We start from the raw sequence: 25222 nt of genomic DNA, 5'->3' as shown, positions 1-25222 counted from the left end.
AATATCAGGTCGATCGTGCTCCTTCCTTTCCTAAACCCATGCTGTTCTTCACTCAGCTCCTTTTCTATCTTTTCACTTATTCGATTTAGTAAAATTCTTTCAAAAATCTTGGCTGTATGGTTCATGAGGGTTATTCCTCTGTAGTTTTTACAAAGTCTTTTATTGCCTTTCTTGAAGATGGGAACAATGTCTCCTGTTCTCCAGTCGTCAGGTATTTTACTATTTCTCCACACGCTTGATAGTACTCTATATAGACATTGCATTCCCACTGGACCTGCTGCTCTTATCATGTCCACTGATACTTCATCAGGTCCTGGGGCTTTCCCCCCATTCATCTTCTTCAGAGCGTTTTCCATTTCTTCCCGTGTAATTTGTCCTAATTCTGCTTCCCAACTTCTCTCAATTTCTTCATTATTTGTTGTTTCCTCATGTACCTGCTCCTCAGCGTTTAACAGCTTCTTAAAATGTTCTTTCCAGAGATCTTTTATATTCCCTGGATCTTCAATAATGGTACCGTCCTCTGTTTCCATCTTTACTGGTACTTCAGAAGCCTTCCTTTTATTTTTCATCATTTTATAGAACATTTTCTTATTGCTCTTCACATCTTATTCAAGTTTTTTTGTAAACTCTTCCCATGCCTTTTTCTTTGCTGTTTCCACTATTTCTTTGCACTTCTTCTTTTCCTCTATATATCTTTTATGGTCTTCATCATTTTTAGTTTTCCACCATTTTCTCCATGCTCCATTTTTTCTTCTAACTGCTTGGATTGTGGTATCATCCCACCAACTTGTCTGTCTTATTTTTTCCTTTCCAGATGTTCTGCCACATACTTTTTGTGCTGCTTCGACTAAAGTGTCTTTGAAAAAACTCCATTCTTTTTCTACATCGCAAAAAACTTCTTTTGGAAATTTTTGTGTTATTAATTCCCTGTACTTCTCAGCGCATTCACTCTCCTTCAATTTCCAATCCCGTATCCTCATCACTTTCTTCTGTTTTCTATTTTTCACACACTGATTCATTTTCCATTGTCCCACCAGTAATCTATGGTCTCCATCTGCACTCACACTTGGAATTACCTTCACATTTGTTACTTTCTCTCCCCATTCCGTATCTACTAGAATATAATCAATTACACTCTTCATTATTCCATCCCAACTGTATCTGGTGATAACATGACTTTCTCTCTTCATAAACCAGCTGTTTGCTATTTTCATTCCATTCCTCTGGCACAAATCCAGGAGTCTTTTCCCTTCTTCATTTCTGCCTCCATATCCAAAACATCCCAATACCTGCTCAAATCCCTTTCTGTCTTTGCCTACCTGTGCATTAAAATCTCCCATCACTATATTAGCACTCTGTATATGGTTTTCTAACACATTTTCAAAGTCCATCTTCTCTTCTTCGCTACATCCCACTTCAGGTGCATAAATCTGGATTACTTTTAGTGTTTCTTTTTGGAATCTCAGGTTTAATATTATGATGCCACACCATTTCTTCCATACCTGTTATTCCCACTCCAGTACAGTTTTCCTCCTCCTCTCAAATTGTTCTCACCTTTTCCCTTCCACTTTGTTTCGCTTAATCCCAATATATCTAACTTCCTCTCTGTTAGTACATCTGTCATTTCTTCCATTTTTCCATTGAGGGTTAATATATTAAGGGTGCCAATATTTAGGTTATTTTTTAGTCCAGTTGGTTTCATCTTCTTGTACTGATGAATATCATCAGGTCTCCCATCATTTGCACCAGTACTTGAAGAAGCAGTGGGGTCAAATCCTGAGTGGTTCGTTCTGAGGCTCGTCTGTGTTTTGAAAGCAATATAAGAAGACTTTCCTACTGGCTTGCTAGGCCTAACGCAAGGAAGGATTTTCTGTTGGGGTTGTCTCCCTTAGCCTTTGGAGTTTCTCCTCCACCACAAGGCAGTGGTTCCCTTCTCATTTAATCCCCAGAAAGGAGGGTTGCCTCATCTGCCAGCTACGCCGTTCCGAAGTCTTCCTTCTCCGCCGTCACTGCCATTAAGGTCTTCACCCGTAACCCTGGGCATGGGTTCCGTGTTATACCCCACGGGACTGGGTCTCTGCCTGAACTCAGCCATCCTATCACTCCAGCCTACTGAAGTGTAGAATGCTCCCCCCCCCCCCCCCCCCCCCCCCCCCCCCCCCCCGACGTGGACGCGCCAGGCAGGAAATACCCCAGTGGAGGAATAGGGAAGGGCACCCTACCTCCCTGGAGCCAGGTTAATGATTGTGTATGGTGCCACAATCAAAGGGCAATTTAATTGATGAAAGGAGAAAATATAAAAATGCAGTAAATGAAGCAGGCAAAAAGGAATACAAACATCTCAAAAATGAGACCGACGGAAGTGCAAAATGTCTAAGCAGGGATGGCTAGAGGACAAATGTAAGGATGTAGAGGCTTATCTCACTAGGGTTAAGATAGATACTGCCTACAAGAAAATTAGAGAGACCTTTGGAGAAAAGAGAACCACTTGTATGAATATCAAGAGCTCAGATGGAAACCCAGTTCTAAGCAAAGAAGGGAAAGCAGAAAGGTGGGAGTATATAGAGGGTCTATACAAGGGTGATGCACTTGAGGACAATATTATGGAAATGGAAGTGGATGTAGATGAAGTTGAAATGGGAGATACGATACTGCGTGAAGAGTTTGACAGAGCACTGAAAGACCTGAGTCGAAACAAGGCCCTGGGAGTAGACAACATTCCATTAGAACTACTGACGGCCTTGGGAGAGCCAGTCCTGATAAAACTCTACCATCTGGTGAGCAAGATGTAGGAGACAGGCGAAATACCCTCAGACTTCAAGAAGAATATAATAATTCCAATCCCAAAGAAAGCAGGTGTTGACAGATGAGAAAATTACCGAACTATCAGTTTAATAAGTCACAGCTGCAAAATACTAACATGAATTCTTTACAGACGAATGGAAAAACTGGTAGATGCCGACCTTGGGGAAGATCAGTTTGGATTCCATAGAAATATTGGAACACTTGAGGCAATACTGACCTTACGACTTACCTTAGAAGAAAGATTAAGGAAAGGCAAACCTACGTTTCTAGCATTTGTAGACTTTAGGGAAAGCTTTTGACAATGTTGACTGGAATACTCTCTTTCAAATTCTAAAGGTGGCAGGGGTAAAGTACAGGGAGCGAAAGGCTATTTACAATTTGTACAGAAACCAGATGGCAGTTGTAAGAGTCGAGGCGCATGAAAGGGAAGCAGCTGTTGGGAAGGGAATGAGACAGGGTTGTAGCCTGGCCCCGATGTTTTTCAATCTGTATATTGAGCAAGCAGTAAAGGAAACACAAGAAAAATTCGGAGTGGGTATTAAAGTCCATGGAGAAGAAATAAAACGGAATGGACAGTGTCTTGAAAGGAGGATATAAGATGAACATCAACAAAAGCAAAAACAAGGATAATGGAATGTAGTCGAATTAAGTCGGGTGATGCTGATGGAATTAGATTAGGAAATGAGACACTTAAAGTAGTAAAGGAGTTTTGCTATTTGGGGAGCAAAATAACTGATAATGGTCGAAGTAGAGAAGATACAAAATGTAGAATGGCAATGCTAAGGAAAGCGTTTCTGAAGAAGAGGAATTTGTTAACGTTGAGTATAGATTTAAGTGTCAGGAAGTTATTTCTGAAAGTATTTGTATGGAGTGTAGCCATGTATGGAAGTGAAACGTGGATGATAAATAGTTTGGACAAGAAGAGAATAGACACTTTCGAAATGTGGTGCTACAGAAAAATGCTGAAGATTAGATGGGTAGATCACATAACTAATGATGAAGTATTGAACAGAATTGGGGAGAAGAGGAGTTTGTGGCACAACTTGACAAAAAGAAGGGACCAGTTAGTAGGACATGTTCTGAGGCATCAAGGGATCACAAATTTAGCATTGGAGGGCAGCGTGGTGGGTAAAAATCATAGAGGGAGACCAAGAGATGAATACGCTAAGCAGATTCAGAAGGATGTAGGTTGCAGTAAGTACTGGGAGATGATGAAGCTTGCACAGGATAGCGTAGCATGGAGAGCTGCATCAGACCAGTCTCTGGACTGAAGACCACAATAACAACAACAACAACAACAACAACATGAGCAAATGGTAACTGATGATGAACAATTTATGTCGAAGGTAGTGTGTGGAGTGACAAGACACAATTTAAACTTAATGGAACTGGGAATTGGTATAACAGTGTGTACTGGGCACCTGAAAATCCACATGTTTATGTGGATAAAGCGGTCTGGCTACCACGGGTTCACATGTGGTTTGGACTGTCATCTAGGGGCTTGCTTAGTAGGACCCTTTTTCTGTGATGCTACTGTCACTGTATAAGTGTACCTGGAAATGTTACCCACATAAATTTTGCCTGGTATACGTGCACTTTATGGAGCTGATGAAGAGGTTTTCTACCAACAGGACAGGGTGCCACCACACTACCACCTACCCATAAGAGCTTTCCTGGATGACAGTTTTCTGTGGTATTGGATTTGACAAAGGGGGCCCATTGAGCTCCCTCCATGGTCACCAGATCTAACACCTATTGACTTTTACTTGTGGGGAACGTTGAAAGATAACGTCTACAGATGTAAGCCATGCACACTGGAGGAACTTTGTCAGGAGATTACAGCGATGTGTGCAGTGATCTCCACTATATCATTGACGGGCGTAGTTGCGGCGACCATTCATCGTTCTGTTACGTGTATAGCCGCCAACGGTGACAATTTGGAACATTTAAAGTAATCATGTGCTAAACTGAAGGTTGTACAACATGTATGATCAATTATTGAATGTAAAATAAACACACAAGTAATACTTTTCATTCCTTAAAGTGTGTATACATTTTTCTGGTGGAATCTCTATGTTAATGCCAGGATATTGTTGATATGTATTGCGCTATATATATATTGTCAGATCTTGCCCACTTGTCATTTATAAGGTGCCTAAGGAATGCAGCTTACTTGGAATGCTATATAACAATTCAAGCAAATAACATTAATAGTTTTATTTCTCTAAAGCAGATTTACAATACTTAACCTCAGATTTAGAACAAGTGTCCCAATGATGGGCGACATGCAAACAGCAAAACAATCTTCGCTATAGACGAAGTCCAAGTAAGCACTTGATACAGATTGCTACAATCCGTTCTGCGAGTGCTGGTCTATACCAGTCCGCTAATGTCCGTATCTTGTTATGAATAGGAAGGTAGGGCACAGTTTGTGTTACTGTGAACAGTTCAGTGATAGGGTTGTTCTTATCAGAATCAGCAGCAAACCAACACCGACAATGATATTTTAGGTGTACATGCCGACGTTGCAAGCTGAAGATGAAGAGATGGAGAAAGCGTATGAGGATATTTAAAGGGTAATACAGTATGTAAAGTGCAACAGGAATCCCACTGTTAAATGCAAAGGAGAGAGTGGACAGGTGGAAAGAATACATAGAAAGCTTCTGTGAGGGGGAAGATTTGTCTGATGTGATAGAAGAAGAAACAGGAGTCGATTTAGAAGAGACAGGGGACCCAGTATTAGAATCAGATTTAAAAGATATTTGGAGGACTTTAGATCAAATAAGGCAGAAGGGATGGATAACATTACATCAGAATTTCTAAAATAATTGGGGAAGTGGCAACAAAATGACTATTCACGTTGGTGTGTAGAATGTATGAGTCTGGCGACATACCATCTGACGTTCGGGAAAGCGTCATCCACACAATTCCGAAGATGGCAAGAGCTGACAAGAGCGAGAATTATCGCACAATCAGCTTTACAGCTCATGCATCCAAGTTGCTTACAAGAATAAGATAAAGGAGAATGGAAAATAAAATTGAGTATGTGCTGGATAACGATCAGTTTGGCTTTAAGGAAGGTAAAGGCATGAAAGAGGTAATTCTGACATTGCCGTTAAGAATGGAAGCAAGACTAAAGAAAAACCAAAACATGTTCATATGATTTATCGACCTGGAAAAAGCGTTCAACAATGTAAAATGGTCCAAGATGTTCAAAATACTGAAAAAAGTGGGGGTAAGCTATAGGGAGAGATGGGTTACATACAATATGTACAACAGCCAAGAGGGAATAATAAGAATGGATGACCAAGAATGAATTGCTCGTATGAAACAGGGTGTAAGATAAGGATCTAGCCTTTTGCCCCTACTGTTCAATCTGTACATCGAGGAAGCCATGATGGAAATAAAAGAAAGGTTCAGGAGTGGAATTAAAATTCAAGGTGAAAGGATGTCAATGATACGATCCGGATGACATTGCTATCTTGAGTGAAAGTGAAGAAGAATTACATGATCTGCTGAATGGAATCAACAATCCAATGAGTACAGAGTATGCTTTGAGAGTAAATCGTAGAAAGACAAAGGTAATGAGAAGTAGTAGAAATGAGAACAGCGAGAAACTTAACATCAGGATTGATGGTCACAAAGTAGATGAAGTTAAGGAATTCTGCTACATAGGCGGTAAAATAACCAATGACAGACGGAGCAAGGAAGACATCAAAAGCAGTCTAGCAATGGCAAACAGGGCATTCTTGGCCAAGATAAGTCTACTAGTATCAAATACCGGCCTTAATTTGAGGAAGAAATTTCTGAGAATGTACATCTGGAGTACAGCATCGTATGGGAGTGAAACATGGACTGTGGTAAAACCGGAACAGAAGAGAATCGAAGCATTAGAGATACGGTGCTACAGACAAATGTTGAAAATTAGATGGACTGATAAGGTAAGGAATGAGGAGTTTGTGCACAGAATCGGAGAGGAAAGGAATAAACGCTGATAAGGAGAAGGGACGGGATGATAGGACATCTGTTAATACATCAGGGAATGACACCCATGATACTAGAGGGAACTGTAGAGGGCTAAAACTGTAGAGATTGAAATACATCCAGCAAATAATTGAGGACGTAGGTTGCAAGTGCTACTCTGAGATGAAGAGGTTAGCATAGGAGAGGAATTCGTGGTGGGCTGCATCAGACCAGTCAGCAGGCTATTGACTGACATTTCCTCACTGCCTTCTCTGGTCTTGTGTTTGTTCTCTTCGTTCCAGTGCTTTTGGTTACACCAGAGCACATATAATGTGGAAGTTATTAGCAATTAAATAAGCTATGAACAAATCCTGTACGTTCACAGGGGGAGATTGACACTGGCACAATAAAAGGGAGGAGATGATCATCCTGCAGACGCTTTGGAACTTGAGCTGTTATCTTTCCCACTATCCACTCTGTGCTGTTCTGTCATCCAGTTTCTATTGCTGTTTGTGTTAATAGTTCTGTTAATACTAATTTGTTGTATTAAGCAGGTTGCACCTTGAAAAGAATGGATAGGCCATATAAAAGCATTTGTGTTTGAGGACAAACAAATTTAACATAAATGTTTCTACAGCTTATATTTCTATATTGGAGGATCTAAGTAACATATGCCATTACAAGAAGAGCACAGGAAAATCAGTTGCTGCATCCCACAAAGTTTATCACTTATTTATTCCTGTTTTCGATCAACACAAATGAAAAATGAGGCTTGTTAAATCTTTTGAACTGCAGTAATATTTGCTGATGTATACAGATAAAAATTACTGATAAAAGTCCTGAACTTATCTGTAGCAACTGCAGGCAAGATAACTGTCAGCCTACATTAAACCTTTTTTATTAAAATTAAATTCCTCCAGATGTGCTTAAGATTTTTTATTTACTTCGCTACTAGTTTCGGCATTGCGTCAACGCCACCATCAGGCCTGTACACTTTGATGAAATCAGTTGTGTGTGGCTCAGTCTAGAGGCCCACGGTGAGATCAACGTGTGCTCCACATAGATGGCGGGCAGTAAGGTGAATTACTGCCCGCCACCCATGTGGAGCACGTGTTGATCTCAACGTGGACCTCTAGACTGAGCCACACACAACCGATTTCATCAGAGTGTACAGGCCTGTAGATGGTATTGATGCAACGCCGAAACTAGTAGCGAAGTAAATAAAAAAATCTTAAGTACAGCTGGAGGAATTTAATTTTAATAAAAATTATACCAGCTGTGTCCCACCTTCATCCAGTTTAAATATGGATGTATGAAGATTACATTAAACTTGTTTAATTACTAACAGCTTATTTCCTATTTGATAGAAATCAGTATTACACAACTACAAATTAATAACTTGATTTGCAGGTCCTTAATTAATAACTTAAAAAATGAAATTTTGTACACAAGTTTTCATGATTTTACTAAGTGAGGTGGCACGATGGTTAGCATACTGGACCCTTAACTCAGGTAGATCATGTTCCCAATCCCCATCCAGTCAACTTGATTTAAATTTTCAGTGTTTCCCTAAATTGATTCAAACAATTCCATAATAAATCTTTCATTCTGCAATGAAGTGTACAATGTTTTAAAATTCCTGGCAGATTAAAATTGTGTGCTGAAGCAGGATTTGAATGCGGAATCTTTTAATTTCCCAGAAAGTTTCAGATCAGCACACACACATCGTTGAAAGAGTTGTTCTGGAAACCATCCCCTGGCCTGTTTCCAAGCCTTGTAGTGGCTGTGGCTTCCAACTGAAATCTTGTATGAAACATCTGTAGTAGGAGTACATTCCCAGGAAGCTGTCAATCATGAATGTTCCAAATAGTTGGAAAATATGTTATGGCTTTTCATTTCTTGAACAGCAAAGAGGCACTTTGTGACTTAAAATATAAAAAATAATAAAATCAAGCAATCACTTAATCTGCATGGACAGTACATTATTTTTTCTGACGAGGCACTTTATTGGATTCAGGCGAAGACCTGCATCATGAACGCACTTCAGCACAGTTGTCACATGACTAAGATGCTCTTGAAATGTCTGAGAAAATGACAATGTCACCTAGGTAGCAAAGACAAGTTGTCCATGTAAAATGCTGAAACAGTTTGCCCATCATGCATTCAAAGGTGTCTCGGCACTATAGCCAAATGACATAACTTTGAAGTAAGAGGCCTCCAGGCATTATGAAAACAGCCTTTACTCTGTAGCTAGTCTGTGTATCCATAGTGGAGAAATACTAATGCTTCCAAAACAGTCGAAAGTGTCACCAGTTCATGGCAATGGGCATACATCTTTTTTGGCAATTTTGTTCTGTCACTGTAAATTTCGGCAGTTAATCTTCATGAAAGAGATGGGAGGATGAAGGAGCCTGATAGTGGGGTTTGTAGAATCTTTGGACATATTCTAAGCTCAAACATACTGAGGTATCACAAAGAGAATGCCTCAGCAATGCCAATTAGGATGGATTCCAAAAACATCGATCGTTTGCAACCCAACTTGCACTTTGCTCACATGACATCCTGGAAATGTTGGATCAAGAGAGTCGGGTGATGCAGTATTACTCAATTTGGCTACGTACCAGAAGTATGCTTGTTATTGAAAGTTTGGTTGCACATGGTATAAAACAAAATTTGTGGCTGCACGAAGTGTTGACTGCTATTGGCAAGAGATTTCAAACTGATTCCATGTTTCTGGATTTCCAGAAGGCTCGTGACACTGTACCACACAAGTGGCTTCTAGCGAAATTGCGTGCCTATGGAATATAGTATCAGTTTTGTAATTGATTTCCTGTCAGAGAGGTCACAGTTCATAGTAACTGATGGAAAGTCATTGAGTAAAACAGAAGTGATTTCTGGCGTTCCCCATGGTAGTGTGTTATAGGCCCCATGCTGTTCCTTATCTATATAAATGTTTGGGAGACAATCTGAGCAGCCGTCTTTCTTTTTTTTTCCCCCCATCCATAAATGATGCTGTCATTTATTAACTATTAGACACATCAGAAGGTCAAAACAAATTCCAAAACAATTTAGAAAAGATATATGTGTGGTGCAAAAATTGGCAATTGACCCTAAATAACGAAAAGTGTGAGGTCATCCACATGAGTGCTAAAAGGAATCGGTTAAACTTCGATAACCCGATAAATCAGTCAAATCTGAAGGCTGTAAATTCTACTAAATACCTAGGAATTACAATTACTAATAACTTAAATTGGAAGGAACACACAGAAAATGCTATGGGGAAGGCTAACCAAAGACTGCATTTTATTGGCAGGACACTTAGCAAATGTAACAGATTTAATAAGGAGAGTGTCTGCTCTACACTTGTCCATCCTCTTTAGAATACTGCTGCGTGGTGTGGGATCCTTACCAGATAAGATTGATGGAGTACATCGAAAAAGTTCAAAGAAGGGCACCTCGTTTTGTATTAGCGCGAAATATGGGAGAGAGTGTCACTGAAATGATACAGGATGATGGATAGACATCATTAAAACGAAGGCGTTTTTTGCTGCGGAGGAATCTTGTCGCGAAATTCCAATCACCAACTTTCTCTTCTGAATGCAAAAATAATTTGTTGACGCCGTCCTACATAGGGAGAAATGATCTGCCAGCCACTTAAATGTAATTTGCAGAGTATCAATGTAGATTTAGATGGATTGAGAATTTCTTGTGTAGGTGGACACAGCATGTTATTTCAAATTGTGAGTCATCGACAGGTGTAGAAGCAACTTCAAGTTTGCTCCAGGTAAGGTGTGTTGCAACCGTTGCTGTTCTTATTGTACACTCCTGGAAATGGAAAAAAGAACACATTGACACCGGTGTGTCAGACCCACCATACTTGCTCCGGACACTGCGAGAGGGCTGTACAAGCAATGATCACACGCACGCCACAGCGGACACACCAGGAACCGCGGTGTTGGCCGTCGAATGGCGCTAGCTGCGCAGCATTTGTGCACCGCCGCCGTCAGTGTCAGCCAGTTTGCCGTGGCATACGGAGCTCCATCGCAGTCTTTAACACTGGTAGCATGCCGCGACAGCGTGGACGTGAACCGTATGTGCAGTTGACGGACTTTGAGCGAGGGCGTATAGTGGGCATGCGGGAGGCCGGGTGGACGTACCGCCGAATTGCTCAACACGTGGGGCGTGAGGTCTCCACAGTACATCGATGTTGTCGCCAGTGGTCGGCGGAAGGTGCACGTGTCCGTCGACCTGGGACCGGACCGCAGCGACGCACGGATGCACGCCAAGACCGTAGGATCCTACGCAGTGCCGTAGGGGACCGCACCGCCACTTCCCAGCAAATTAGGGACACTGTTGCCCCTGGGGTATCGGCGAGGACCATTCGCAACCGTCTCCATGAAGCTGGGCTACGGTCCCGCACACCGTTAGGCCATTTTCCGCTCACGCCCCAACATCGTGCAGCCCGCCTCCAGTGGTGTCGCGACAGGCGTGAATGGAGGGACGAATGGAGACGTGTCGTCTTCAGCGATGAGAGTCGCTTCTGCCTTGGTGCCAATGATGGTCGTATGCGTGTTTGGCGCCGTGCAGGTGAGCGCCACAATCAGGACTGCATACGACCGAGGCACACAGGGCCAACACCCAGCGTCATGGTGTGGGGAGCGATCTCCTACACTGGCCGTACACCACTGGTGATCGTCGAGGGGACACTGAATAGTGCACGGTACATCCAAACCGTCATCGAACCCATCGTTCTACCATTCCTAGACCGGCAAGGGAAATTGCTGTTCCAACAGGACAATGCACGTCCGCATGTATCCCGTGCCACCCAACGTGCTCTAGAAGGTGTAAGTCAACTACCCTGGCCAGCAAGATCTCCGGATCTGTCCCCCATTGAGCATGTTTGGGACTGGATGAAGCGTCGTCTCACGCGGTCTGCACGTCCAGCACGAACGCTGGTCCAACTGAGGCGCCAGGTGGAAATGGCATGGCAAGCCGTTCCACAGGACTACATCCAGCATCTCTACGATCGTCTCCATGGGAGAATAGCAGCCTGCATTGCTGCGAAAGGTGGATATACACTGTACTAGTGCCGACATTGTGCATGCTCTGTTGCCTGTGTCTATGTGCCTGTGGTTGTGTCAGTGTGATCATGTGATGTATCTGACCCCAGGAATGTGTCAATAAAGTTTCCCCTTCCTGGGACAATGAATTCACGGTGTTCTTATTTCAATTTCCAGGAGTGTATATTAATAATCTTGCTGACAATATTAATAGCTACCCCAGACGTTTTGCATATGTTGTGATAAGCTATAAGAAATTATTGTCTGGAAAAATCTGCACAGATACTTATTTGGATTTTGATAAGATTTCAAAGTGGTGCAAGGATTGGCTTGCTTTAAATATTCAGAAATGTAAAATTGTGCAGTTACAAAATGAAGACGTGCAGGTTTGTTTGGACCATGGGAGTGTCATAGAGATGATGGAGAAACTCTACTGATAGATGTTTGAAGATCTACACAGACTATTCTGAGAGAACCTACTTCCAGAGTTAAAGAATCTGTATATTAAGATATGGTTCTGGGAATATATAGTTACAACCCCTATTTGTCGCTCCTATAGGGATCACAAGAACAGGTTTAGACTAATTACAGCATGCACAGAGGTATTAAACAATCTCTGTGCCTGTGCCCCATACTTGAGAGAAGCAGGAAGAAGCCATAATGAGCTCGTACAATAGGAAGTACATTCTGCCTTACACTTCTCAATGGTCTGCAGAGTATGGCCATATATGTAGGTATCACAGAAAATGGCACCCCAGAACCTGGGCTTTCTGACTTCATTTCTCAGAGTTGGTCTGCCTTGTGGTGACTAGTGCCATCTATCAGCAAAACTTTTCTTGAGTTAACTTTGCTGCTACCTCCTGACTGGTTTGACATTAAACACTTCTACTGCCAGCCACGTGAGTTTGACATTCACAGAATTAATAAACCCTGATCCCTCTCCTCTTATTATTCATCATATTCATGATGAAGGCTCCTGATGGTCTTCTATGACATTTGTAAGTCGTGACATACACTGATGGGGAAAGAAAAAACACCGCAACACCAACAAGGAGTTGTGTGACATAGCGCCACTACGAGGATGCAAATCAGGTTTGCTTTAACATTTTGTAGTGGTCATGAGCATTAGTTACCTTTGAGATCGGATGTAGTGAGCTGATGTTAGTCAAGAATGCATTTAAGGTGACAAAGACATCATTATCAACACCTCAGTGAGTTTGAACAAAATTTTGTAATAGGGGAATAAGAAGCTGGATGTTCCTTTTGCAGTATTGCAGAAGGACTTGGCAGGAATGTAACCACTAATCTGCAGTTGCAAGAAGACCAGGCTCTGGACAGCCACGTCGCACTGCTGAGGGGGAAGACCCTGATGTTCGGTGTGTGGGTCTGATGCATCTTACTGAATCTGCAGCAACAATTTGAGCAGCAGTTGGTATTACAATGTCACAACAAAGTGTTACGAATCACTTACTCCGAGGACAGCTCCGAGCCAGCCTGCACTCCACTGACCCCAACCACCACCATGTGTGAGTGGTGTGAAGTGAGAGCTCATTGGAGGGCATTGTGGACGTCTGCTGTGTTTTCCGAGGAAAGCTGATTCTGCCTCAGTGCCAGTGATGGCTGTGTTTTGGTCAGGAGGAAGCCAGTTGAGGGCTTGCAGTCTACCTCTGATGTTAGGGTCTGGGATGCAGTTGCATATGACAGCAGGAGCACTCGTGTGGTTTTCTCACACACCCTGAGTGCAAATTTGGATGTCAATCTGGTGATTTGACCTGTTGTGCTGCCACTCATGAACAGCATTCCATTGTGGTGTTTACCACATACAGCTGTTGTAACCCGACATGCTCTATGGAGTGTTGACATGTTGCCTTGGCTTTCTCAATCACCAGTTCTGTCTCCAGTTGAATACATGTGGGAATCATCGGACAACTCCAGCATCATCCACAAGCAGCATTAATTGACCCTATATTCACTGACCAAGTGCAACAGGCATGGAACTCCATCCCCACAAACTGACAACTGACAACTGGCACCTGTACAACACAATGTATGCACATTTTCATGATTCAATATTCTTGTGGTTACACCCATTATTAATGTACCGCCATTTCACATTTGTGATGGCATATCTTGCACTTGCATTAATCTGTGATCTTGCAATGTTAGTCACATAAATATGTTACCTATACAAATGTATTTCCAAAAGTTCATTACTCTACATTAATTAATTTTAGGTAGTGTAATTTTCTTTACCGTCAGTGTATTTACATCTCGTAAGTTTGTTGAAATTCTTTCAAGATATTCTTTCTAATGCATTGCCTCGATGTTCTGGTACCACTTGACGAACTATTGCTTTGGGGAATCTTTCTAAAGAAGTGCTTGATAGATGCCTTCTGCCAGTCACTTCATCAATTGTGAAACTTCGTCAGCTGATGTCCTGTTCAGGTTCACTATGTGATACAGCACCAAAACAATATATAAAACTCTGTATATATGACTGTGTTGCCTCCTCCTGGTGTTGGGCTATTCATTGTTATCAGAACCACTGCTGTGTTGTTCTGTGCAAATGAAAGTAGATGTTGGTAAGGCATCCCACCTGTTGTATTTAGTGACACAGTTGACTCCCGTTAGCCATTTCATGGGATCCTGGCCAGGATCTCTCAAAAATACTGTGAATGCATGGTATGCATCTGACCCACTGATGCTTTTGAATCCATTGGCACTTTGATAATATGGATTGTAAAATGAATTTACTGTTTGTATTCTCATTCTTGCCCATGAAGATACCAGCTTTTTGTAGTCTTTGTAGTCTTTTGGTGTTGTTGATGTCAGAGATACCAAACATCACCACCAAACTTTGTCATGTAATATCTGGTATCAAGTACCAATCATGAGAGAAAGGATGTCATCAAGAACTAACATTTTACTCAGAAATGACATTTATTGAGTACAGATGAAAGTACTCATAGAGCTGGACTGCCTGTCTTAGCAAAGTGTGCTTCTATTTATAGATACAAATAATGTTGTATGGAGGTTCAGTATCCAATAAATACGTCAATCCTAGAACCTTCCAGTAATCACACAAGTTCAATCATAAATAATTGCAGGAAGTGGGGATGAAACCGGTGACACGCATGTTACAGGCCAGTGACTATAATCCCTACAGCACAGCACAGCAGATGACTCAAACATGTGATAAATATTATTACATCTCTGATTCTTAGGTGGCGTCATAGTGGTGATGTTGCCTATGTTGCCTGTTCATGAAAAACCTCAACAGGTCATTAATAGTTATGGTGGACTGCTCACTGTGCTATGGTATGTAGAACAAGCACACTGACTTGAAAAATTATGAAAACTGAAAGTGGAGTGAAGATGCTAAATAGTGGACTTCACATATATTGGCCATGCTAGAACCACACTGAGTGCATTGTCAGATCGCGTATGTTGATGAAACTGTGTTCATTATCCAGAATGAGATTTTTCACTATGCAGCGGAGTGTGGATTGATATGAAACTTCCTGGCAGATTAAAACTGTGTGCCAGACTGAGACTCTAACGTAGACCTTTGCCTTTCGCGAGCAAGTGCTCTACTGACCGAGCTACCCAAGCACGACTCTCAACCTGTAGTCACAGCTTCAGTTTTGTCAGTACCTTGTCTCCTACCTTCCAAACTTCATAGAAGCTCTTCTGTAAACCTTGCAGAACTAGCACTCCTGGCAGTTTATTTGTAAGGAAATTATCAGTTGTGTGTGTGTGGGTGGGGGGGGGGGGGGGGGGGGGGGGGGGGGGGGTTTGGATATGGTCTCTTATGACAACATTGTTTCAGAAAATGCAGCAATTTAAACAAAGACCAAAGCTTGTTTTAGGTTTCCTTTGAAGAATGGTATTAACTGTCGTGAATATTTACCACCATAGTTTGTATAATGGAGTGCTGGACCCAAACCTCCATATGCCGTCAACCATGTGACTACATGACTACTGGCACAAATTTATCGTTGTTGCCATTCCATTATAGAGCTGATGGTAGTCCATGTTTGCAATTGTGAATGCGTTTAATGTATTTCGTAATAGCTATAGTCCCCACAGTGTCTGTTCCTTCAGACAAGTATGTAATTCCAAAGGAACTGTGCATCATAATTTGGAGTAGCACGGGCACTGTGATATCGTATAATGGTTGATTTAATTTGCTAATATACCATTTTGGTGGATATCTCCTTGTTAGAACAGATTGCAGGTTAAGCATGTGTGGGTATCTTTTTTTTAAAAACTGTGCTTCGGTTGTCCATTAGTTCTTCAAAAAATTTCGTTTGCTTACCGATTTCATTATCTAATGTTAAAATAGCTTGGATTTTACTGTGTCAATGAGAATTACCTATTTTTGAAAATATAAGTTAATTGGATAGGTAAAGAAAAATCTACTCACCAATAACTGTACATTTCTGTTCTCCTGCTGTGCGCTTGGTGAGTCACTTTGTTTACCTAATCCAGTTCCATTGGATTTTACTGTGTATTAATATTCATTAATGCAGGGAGTGTCACTTTTTAAGAATTATAAAAGCTTTAAAATTTCTCATTTCTGTTCCCCAGGCATGTACGTTTGGAAGAGCTTAGAAAACTGTCAGTGAGAGAGGACTCGTGCTCCCTCTGCTTTGACAGACGTGCCTCTGTGCGCTTGGAGCCTTGTGGACATCAGGGCTTCTGCTCCAGCTGTTGTACGCAGTTGTCAGAGGTGCCCCATGGTGCAGGGCACCAATTGCTTCCACTGTTCCAGATAACCCTTCGTGATACTGTGCCATATAGAAGTAAGTGCTTTTTCTTAAACAAAAAAAAATCTGAAACTTATAATCCGTAGGATTTTTGATTGTGCATTGCATGATACATTTTGAATAATATACTCAAATTTTGCTTTAGTAATATTTGTGACTTTTTAAATTCACTAAGGGAAAATAAGTTATTTCATTTTTATATTTTGAAGAGTTTCAATTAATGTATATTTCAAGAACTTGTGATGCTGCCTGCTGTTAAACTCACTGTATAATAGGGCCTACTCCATAGGGGTCCTCCAAAATGGAAAACGTATTCATAGCCAACTGTTGCAGGTCAATCCACTGATAAAATCCCTCCATATACTCTGTGATGTGCTTTAGGCTCAAATAAAAGGTGTGTAGAGGTCAAGCTCTAAAACTTTAAATAGATAACATACACAGAATAAGCTTCTCTATCACATTTTATCTATCACACTACTTGGATTGAGGAGGGAGGCATGCTAGGGTAGTCTGTGCAGTTGTGCACAGCCACTGAGCCAGGGTGGTTTAGAGGTTAGTGCATATGCCTTGTGAGCAGGAGACCTGGGTTTGAATCCCAGCCTTGCTACAAATTTTCATTTGTCGTTTGTCTGCATAGATGTTTGAGACATGAAAAGTCTTAGGAACCGTATAATTTCATTTTATTAGAGCACCTAAGCCTGGGTTTCAGGCAGGATCCCCCATTTTGTTCGATGTTGGGGTGCTTCTCCAATACAGTTAGAGAGCTTCTGTAATGCTGTTAGAGTTCATTCGCTATACCAAGTCGGCTGAGGCATGAATGGGAGTTTGGACTGAGGGGAGAGGCATGCTAAGGTAGTCCATGTAGTTGTATAAAGCTACTGTGCCAGGGTGCTGTTGTGGTTAGTGTATCTTCCTAGTGAGCAGGAGACCCAGGTTTGAAACACAGCCTTGCTACAAATTTTTGTTTGTCGCTTCAGTGTATACACACACTTCTCTTTTTGTCCATATGTAATATATTATGTCTTTTGACACATCCATCTATGCGCAGAGTTTCTCAAACAGAAGTTAGAAGTTGAACAATCATTCCACAGCTCACAATGATACTGTTATTTGCACACATGGCCACTGGCAAAATACTACATTTCTGTAAAAATTCTGCCTCCAAAATCTTAATACATCACTGTTACAGAGACACTGCTCTTTCTGTAGCCATGCTTATCATTACACCTGTCTTTTTGGTTTCTGTGCAATGTTAACAAGTTCAGTTGATTGGTAATTTGTTAGAGTGGCTTTTGGTCATGTCCTGTCTTACAAAGAATCAAAAAAGTTTGTTTTCTTAAACAGTTCTCATTTTGCTTTAAAACTTTCCTACTGTTTACTTTCAGCATTTACATTAGTAACTTATTCCTAAAATTAACATTACTTCCACATATAAAAATATCCTGCAAGATACCAGGACAAATTGTTCATTGACATACTCTTAATTCTGTATCACAATCAGAAAGAATCGGAACCCTAAAGGGGTGATTACTCTGTCTGTCTGTCTTTCTTTCTGTCCAACTGTTCAAAACACTCTTTCTGAAGAACACACAAATGTATCAAGTTGAAATTTGTCAGATATTTAGGTCTATGGCCCCTTGGTGATGCAAACAAAGTGAAGCTTCTGTGTCAATGCAATGAAAAGATATGGCCATTTATGTTACATATTTTGATACTTGCAACTCAATTGTCAAAACCGATAGAGTACTTCCTGTTGGCCTATGATCATTAAATTTGGCAAGAAGCAAGGATTCATAGTACAAGTAAAGGAAAAAATCAGAAAATGGTTAATTTGTAATTATATTGTACAAAAAATTCTTCTGTCATTTGTTATGCAACTTCAAACTTGAAGTTAAAACATTCTCGAAAGGCTTGGAATCCCTGGGACTGATACCTTCCCAGTATCAGTATCGATAACAGGCAAAAACCATTAAGATCCTCAATTCGTGGAATGGCTGAACTGTCTATATACATGATTAAGTTGATGTGGAACCTTCAGTGTCTTTGAGTCCTACTCAAATCTGGCCAATTATTTTTCTCTCCTCAGTTATACATTTTTTTGCAATATATTGTGGTTTCCAGACATGCCATTACACTGCATTCCCCCACCACTCCCATGTCCATCATCCCTCAACCATACACAGATTCTAACATGCCAGTTACATCCCATTGCTTCTCAAATTTCAAGTTTTGCAGTCAGTTATTCACTTATGTCTTTCTTATCTAACTAGAAATGTCTCTCTTAATTGAAGATCCTGGATGACAGTCTTGTCTCAGCCTTTCAAAAGATTCATATCATCCGTGTACCATTAAGTTTTCCACCTACATAGGTAGTTCACAAGCCACTGTATGCATGGTGGAGAGTACATCGTACCAATATTATGAATTTCTTTTCCTGTTCAATTTGCTTATTGAGTGAGGAGAAAATGAACTGTGTGCCTTTGAATGCATCCTAATCTTACTAATCTTTTCCTCATGACCATTTGGTGGCAGCATAATTTTCATGCATTCTTCTTCAGTATAAACTTTCTACATTTGCCCAGAAAGGTTTCACAAGAACTTACTGGCCTTCAGTGCATTGTTGTGCCTACTTTTTTTTTTTTTTTTTTTTTTTTTTTTTTTTTTTTTTTTTTTTTTTTTTGACAAGAAAAGAAACACCTTTTCCTGAAATTTTTTTCTTTTTAAAACCTTTCACGTATCTGTGTTGTGATGCCTATACACTGTTCAAAATTTGTTGGAGAGTGACAACCAAGACAGAAGTAGTGGGGAGGCACACGGGAAGAACAGCAAGCATTCAGCCCCCCCCCCCCCCCCCCCCCCCCCCCCCCCGATTTCGAGTCTCATTTTTCATGTGCAGCTTAGATTCGAGTAAATATGGTACACCTTCCACAGCTGCTGTTACACGATGTCTCAGTTTCTCGGAATTGTTCGTGCCATCGTCTAATAGAACTGAAGTGGACACACACTGCTGCTTCTTGGTAGGAATCATGTAAAACTCAAGAGTTTGCTCTTTCCAACAGCATGTTGTTCGCGCACATATCTCAAATAACATAATAGTTATGATTTTTTTAAAAATCAGATGATTCTTTTTGATAACCCTGTATAATGGCTGCAGTACTGGGAGGACATATTTCGTATTGTAATGCGTCTTTCTTCCAAATGTATAAAATAAATATCCTCATCTCAGTTAACATGGATAAATTTTGTTATGTTAAAAATAAGTATAAGAACTGAACAGAAAACATAAGTCAGTTATAAACTTAGCAATCTGTTTCTCACAATGAAACCAAATGGGTGACCGATTAGTTTTTGAAAAATTAAGCATTGCATTTACCTCAGATCATCTCTCATGTTAGAGACCTCTGACATAGTTCAAGTTTGGAGCAGATGAAAATACAGTGCATTCTAAAGTTCAGTTTCCTTACTCTATTACCTACATTTAGAAAAGTTTCTTACATGTCAAACATATGATAACCTCATTAAGAAATACCCTTTTTGAGACTATCCTTATATCATATTAACAATCTGTTGCTGTAAATAAAACTAAAATAAAAACATGGTGCAGCTCTTCCAGAGCAAACTAATGCCAGTTCCATTTTTTTGCCATTTTTTGCGGTTTGAGTGAGTTAAATTAAATGTAAGATTATGCGTGTATTCTGTGCAGGAAGTGGCAACTCTGTTCCCCCCATCTCCACATGCTCCTGCCAAAGTATCATTTCTAGAGTAGTTTTGAACAGAGTTTAGTAACTAGACAGTCTTTTCTTTCTGTACATGTGATATCTCTTTATCTACAAATGGAGTTGTTTGAGAATAAACCTACTTTTGAGACAGCTATTGTTTCTAGAGAATCTTTGTCATTACAGTGATGCTATTGTATAGTTGTCAAATAAAATATAGAATATCTTTGGCTTGTATAATGAAAAAGCAGAAAATATGTGAAAGAAGTAATAATACCTTTCTTTTGTTACAGTTAGCCAAGACTGTCAGGATTATGGCAACATCTTCCATTCGAGGAAGAACAGCATTAAGTCTGAGTGATGTCGTGTGTTGTGACAATATGGCTGAAGCCTGCAGTTTTCAGTACAGATGTCCTACTTAATTTTGCATTACGCATACTGGTCAATTTTTGTGAGGAGGACTACTACTGTATTTATTTGATATGTATAGTTGTTATAGTGAAAGTGATTTTGTATTGTTTAATTATTAAAAGAGTTCTTATAACATGTGCCTGTCTCATATGTTCATTGTCTGTGATATTAAAGTGAAAACCGAGATAATTTTAAATATGAATTTTAAAGTATTAAGTCCTAAAAATATTTCCTGATACTTTATTAATAAGGCTGAATGGATCTATGTCCAAGACATAATATACCGTGTGGCATATTAATGAATATCCTACGCTGCTTGAAGTTATTTTTTGCCTAGGTGAAGATACTCGTTTCTCTGATAGAGCATGTGGATAGATGGAACCATAGAGTGTGTCTCATCTTCTATTTCTTCTACCTTCAGGGGTGTGAAATGATATGCATTACCATGAGAGATACGACTTTAAGAAACTTGTTCTGTAAAATGTGTTAAAAATAAACTGTCACTGTACTACAGAATGCTATTTGTGCTTCCAGTAACCAAATTTAACCTATTAAATTAGACGGAAAGCTGATTTTGAGAAATAGCTTCTGCTTTCTCAGTTAGATAAAATAGGTAATGTTTGTCTTCTATGGATGTCTTCATATTTTCTTGATTGCATTGCTACGTGAAAAAAAGACACCATTGCTACTCGGGATGCTGCTTTACAATGAACACTGCTCACTGCCATGTGGCTAATATAGATTTTCAAACCTTCGGTCTAGACAATGATAAAAGTTACAGAAGGAGTGGCTACTGAAGTGTGTTTTCATTTCCATTGAAACTGGAAAGAATACTCAGTTTCTTGCTTTATGTTAGGCTGTAACTTGTTGAATATTTTTTGCATCTGAGTACAAAACTTGATTCTAAGACCTAGATATGGATGCAGAATGTACATGGAGATTATTTTTTGTGTCTTGTATTGAAATATTGCAAATCACAGTTCAGTTGAAACTGGTTTTTAAAATCTTAAACATGGCTGTGAAACAGCAATAGTGTAATTCAGAATAGATTGAAAAATCAGCTAACCAGTTGCAAATAAAGGTTTACTACCTCTTGACCATGGTTTTGATGTTTGTAAAAATATCTTCTTCAGAAGTACTGGCCCTGAAAATGCATACACCAGTTACAAAATAATTATTTTTTTACAGACATAATAAAATATTAATAGAAAAATATTTGTAAAGTGTACACATTCACATATTACATCACATGATGCAATAGGCATCACAAGATAAAATATTTGTGTAAGTTACATACACCTTATGTCAGAGACTAAGACCAACTGCTACAAATATACAAACTCAGGCGACGAGGAAAAATTGGGCTATAGAGGGCACTAAATACTAGATACATGCGTGTAAGAACTGCACCTTGGTTGTGTTAAACAACAGAATTTTATAATAAAGTCAGTATGAAATCCCTCTACAAGTCTATTAAAAATACTAAAATGTACAGCTGTACATTCTATATAAAATTATTAATACATTTACTGACGGAGTGATGTACATAAACTCAGTGTGCAGAAGGTAGAGTTCTGTTTACAAAAGATCACTGTTACAAATTCAGTGGGAAAAGAAAAGCAAATATAAGCTAAAACAACCTCAGAATAGGAAAAAACTTCCGCTTAACACTACGGAAGCTTAAGCAATGAGAGCATTAGGGAAAGCAGTGGACGCTATATACATGCGCGTAAGCACTGCATCTTGCTGGTGTTACGTAGCATAATTTTACATTAAAGCAGTATGACAGTTTCTTATAGAAGGCCACTAACAAATGCTACAATTTTAGAGGTTGACATTAAGTATAAAATCTGTAATACATTTATGTAGCACAGTGATACTGCACGTAGCTTTAGTGTGCAGAAGATAACAGAATCTGTTACTTAACAATCACTTAGCATTAGTAAACTGCTATTCTCAGACTTACAACGTCTTTACACATGAATGGGAAAAATGGCAAATTCATAAAAACTGCTGATTTCACATTATGTCTCTATAAACTTCAGATTTCACATTATTTCTTGCTTTATTCTTTACACGAAATATTCCTATCCATACCGATAAGTTATTCATTACAAATATAAGTGTTAAACTGCTCTCCTTTGTCAGTCACATTCCAGGCAATCTTTACAGTCATATCAGTGCATGCAAAGAAAATTGTGCGCCTGTCAGTGAGAGTAACACTATGACTTCTTGTACTTTGTAGATGCACCTTATTGTGTTCTCAAAACAAATGAATAATTGAACAATAAGCATAACCAGTAACTTAACAATCCATTTTCCTCCTCAGAAATTAAGTATAAAAGAGTAAAGCACAAAGGACCGCCGAGCTGAGAGCATCCCAGTACATTGCCAAGGTTCAGTATTAAGGTCACTTGCTAGTAATAGGAGCAACTGTCATATGCACCTGCCACAGTAGTTAAACAAAATGGAAGCAACTCAGGTGTCAAAAGGACTCTGTAGAGATAGGGGTGACACTGTACTGCATACCGCTTCTGCCAAAGTGTGTACAGTGTAAGATTTCAAGTTTCAAACAATGTGTCTTGGAACTGTTGCTCTGCATTAATATTTAGTGAAATTGTGGACAAAGCAAGTACTATAAAATCTTGCTTTTGCTCTGTGCCTTTGCAGTTCTATTCCTCTGGCAGGGTGAAATATCTTGCAGAAAGATCCCATACTACTCACAGATGACTACAGCGTGCACTGGTAAACCTGTGATACCGGTAACACTCAATACAAATACTCACAGTCAGTTTGAGAACTACTGCATTTCAGAAACACCACTCAGCTGAACAATTAAAAAGTTTTTGATTCCCAGTACCTCAGAGTGTCTTTCCTTGGAATGAGGATAGAATGGCTCATGAGGACAACTGAGCAGCTACTTGAACAAGAGGCAGTGGCTGCAGCTTAGAGGAGCCGCACTAACAGCCTAGAGAGGTCAGGGCTTGCCAGAGGCCCCTTCATGCAGATGTCCATATGACACCATAGGAGAATGAATAGCTGACATAGTGGTTGGTCGCCATTTAGAGTTTGGTTTTGGATTAAGAACCAGTGGTGACTCCTTTTTGCAGCTAGAATGAACCCCTTCTAAAGTCGTGTAACAGTCATTAATAAACTGCATACGGCCTGCCGGTCAAGTCACCAAAAAACATACCCTACAAGTACACATCACAGTAGATCCATAACAAGCTAATTGCTCTGGATGTTAGGAATGGGAAGAGTGAGCGCTTGTCTTCAGAATTTTATGCTTTTCTCACAAAGTGTGATAACAGTTAAGCTATCTGTGATCCAAAGGTTGGCTTGAATATTGAAGTGCTTTACTAGGCATATCTCCTTTTGTTTCTCCTCCTTTTGTGAACTGAATTCCTCAGAAAGTTGTAGGGGGACCTACAGCTTAATGTAGACTCTGAACCAAAGTTCAAACAGACATTTTTAAACAAATACAAATCATTGGCAGAGGTGAATGAAGTGATAAATGACAGTCCTAGGGCCAACTGAAAATTGCAACCTGAGCCTTTATATTGGTATCCAACACTACCAAGCTAGCCATCAAATCGTGTTGTAACTCAGTTCTGTGAATCTCAGGAATATGAGCAAATAAGTTTCAAAGTTGTTTTGTGTGAGCTATGTAATCATGTATAAGAAGCTTTATGTACATGGTTACATAGCTTACGCAAAACAACTTTGAAACTTTTGAGTGCTTGCTGTTTAGTTTCCAATGGGTAGTATACTAACAAGTTTACAGGATTGCACCACAAAAAAAAAAAAAGGCTGCCATTTCCTTCAAGCGTGATTGATAACAACTGATTATGACAGGAGAGAGAACAACTGTCAAATAACAGCATTTTTATGCTATTGGTTACTACCACTGCCCACTAATGTAGGAGTCCTGATTTCTACTCTCATGAGGCCTAGCTTTTATATTTCATACTTGTAAACATGGGATTGAGCCTTTTCCATCTGCAGTCGACAAGATTTTGGGTGATGTTATCAGCATATTCCCAATATCCCTCCAGCCATTTTGCCAGTAAATAAACCCTGGTGATATTGCTGCTTTTTTATTCTAGCAGCTTCTCTTTTGGCTTCTCAAGGCTGAGTGGAACCTGTTCCCAACCTCCCTTTGGGACATGAACGTGGATCCTTCCACACATAAGGTGGTGTGGTTTAGGCCATTCAGCTACATATGTACTCCTTGAAAATATTTTTCAGTTGACTCAGGTAATAGCGTGCTTTTTTTATAATAACTAATCCATCCCCTCTGTTGCACAAAAGAGCTATTACTGTTGTAGTCATACATTGTTTTCACTTCGTGTTTCACTAGTAGTCCCCATTTTCCGTAAAGAATCAATCTTCAATGTATATAACTACTTCAGACTTCTGATTACTTTACAGATGGGCTACTGTGTTAAATAGTGACGTTAATCATGTAGGCGAGAAAATTTTTAGAAAAGGTTTGAAA

The 25222-nt window shown here is 39.9% G+C and overlaps 1 protein-coding gene across 1 annotated transcript in view; it reads left to right on the top strand.

Annotated features, from left to right (window-relative positions):
- Positions 1-21240, top strand: part of LOC126480875 (RING finger and SPRY domain-containing protein 1-like) — a 165587-nt gene extending 144347 nt beyond the window's left edge. Inside the window, exons 10-11 of the mRNA XM_050104254.1 lie at positions 16419-16633; positions 20607-21240. Coding sequence (XP_049960211.1) covers positions 16419-16633; positions 20607-20674 — 283 coding nt within the window. The 3' untranslated portion in view covers positions 20675-21240. The remainder of the gene's footprint in view (positions 1-16418; positions 16634-20606) is intronic.
- The last annotated feature ends 3982 nt before the right edge of the window (positions 21241-25222 follow it).

The sequence above is a fragment of the Schistocerca serialis genome, chromosome 5 (assembly GCF_023864345.2).
Source record: "Schistocerca serialis cubense isolate TAMUIC-IGC-003099 chromosome 5, iqSchSeri2.2, whole genome shotgun sequence".
Lineage (NCBI taxonomy): Eukaryota > Metazoa > Arthropoda > Insecta > Orthoptera > Acrididae > Schistocerca > Schistocerca serialis.
Note: the sequence above shows the minus strand (reverse complement) of the source record. Positions and strands in the feature narration are given on the sequence as shown.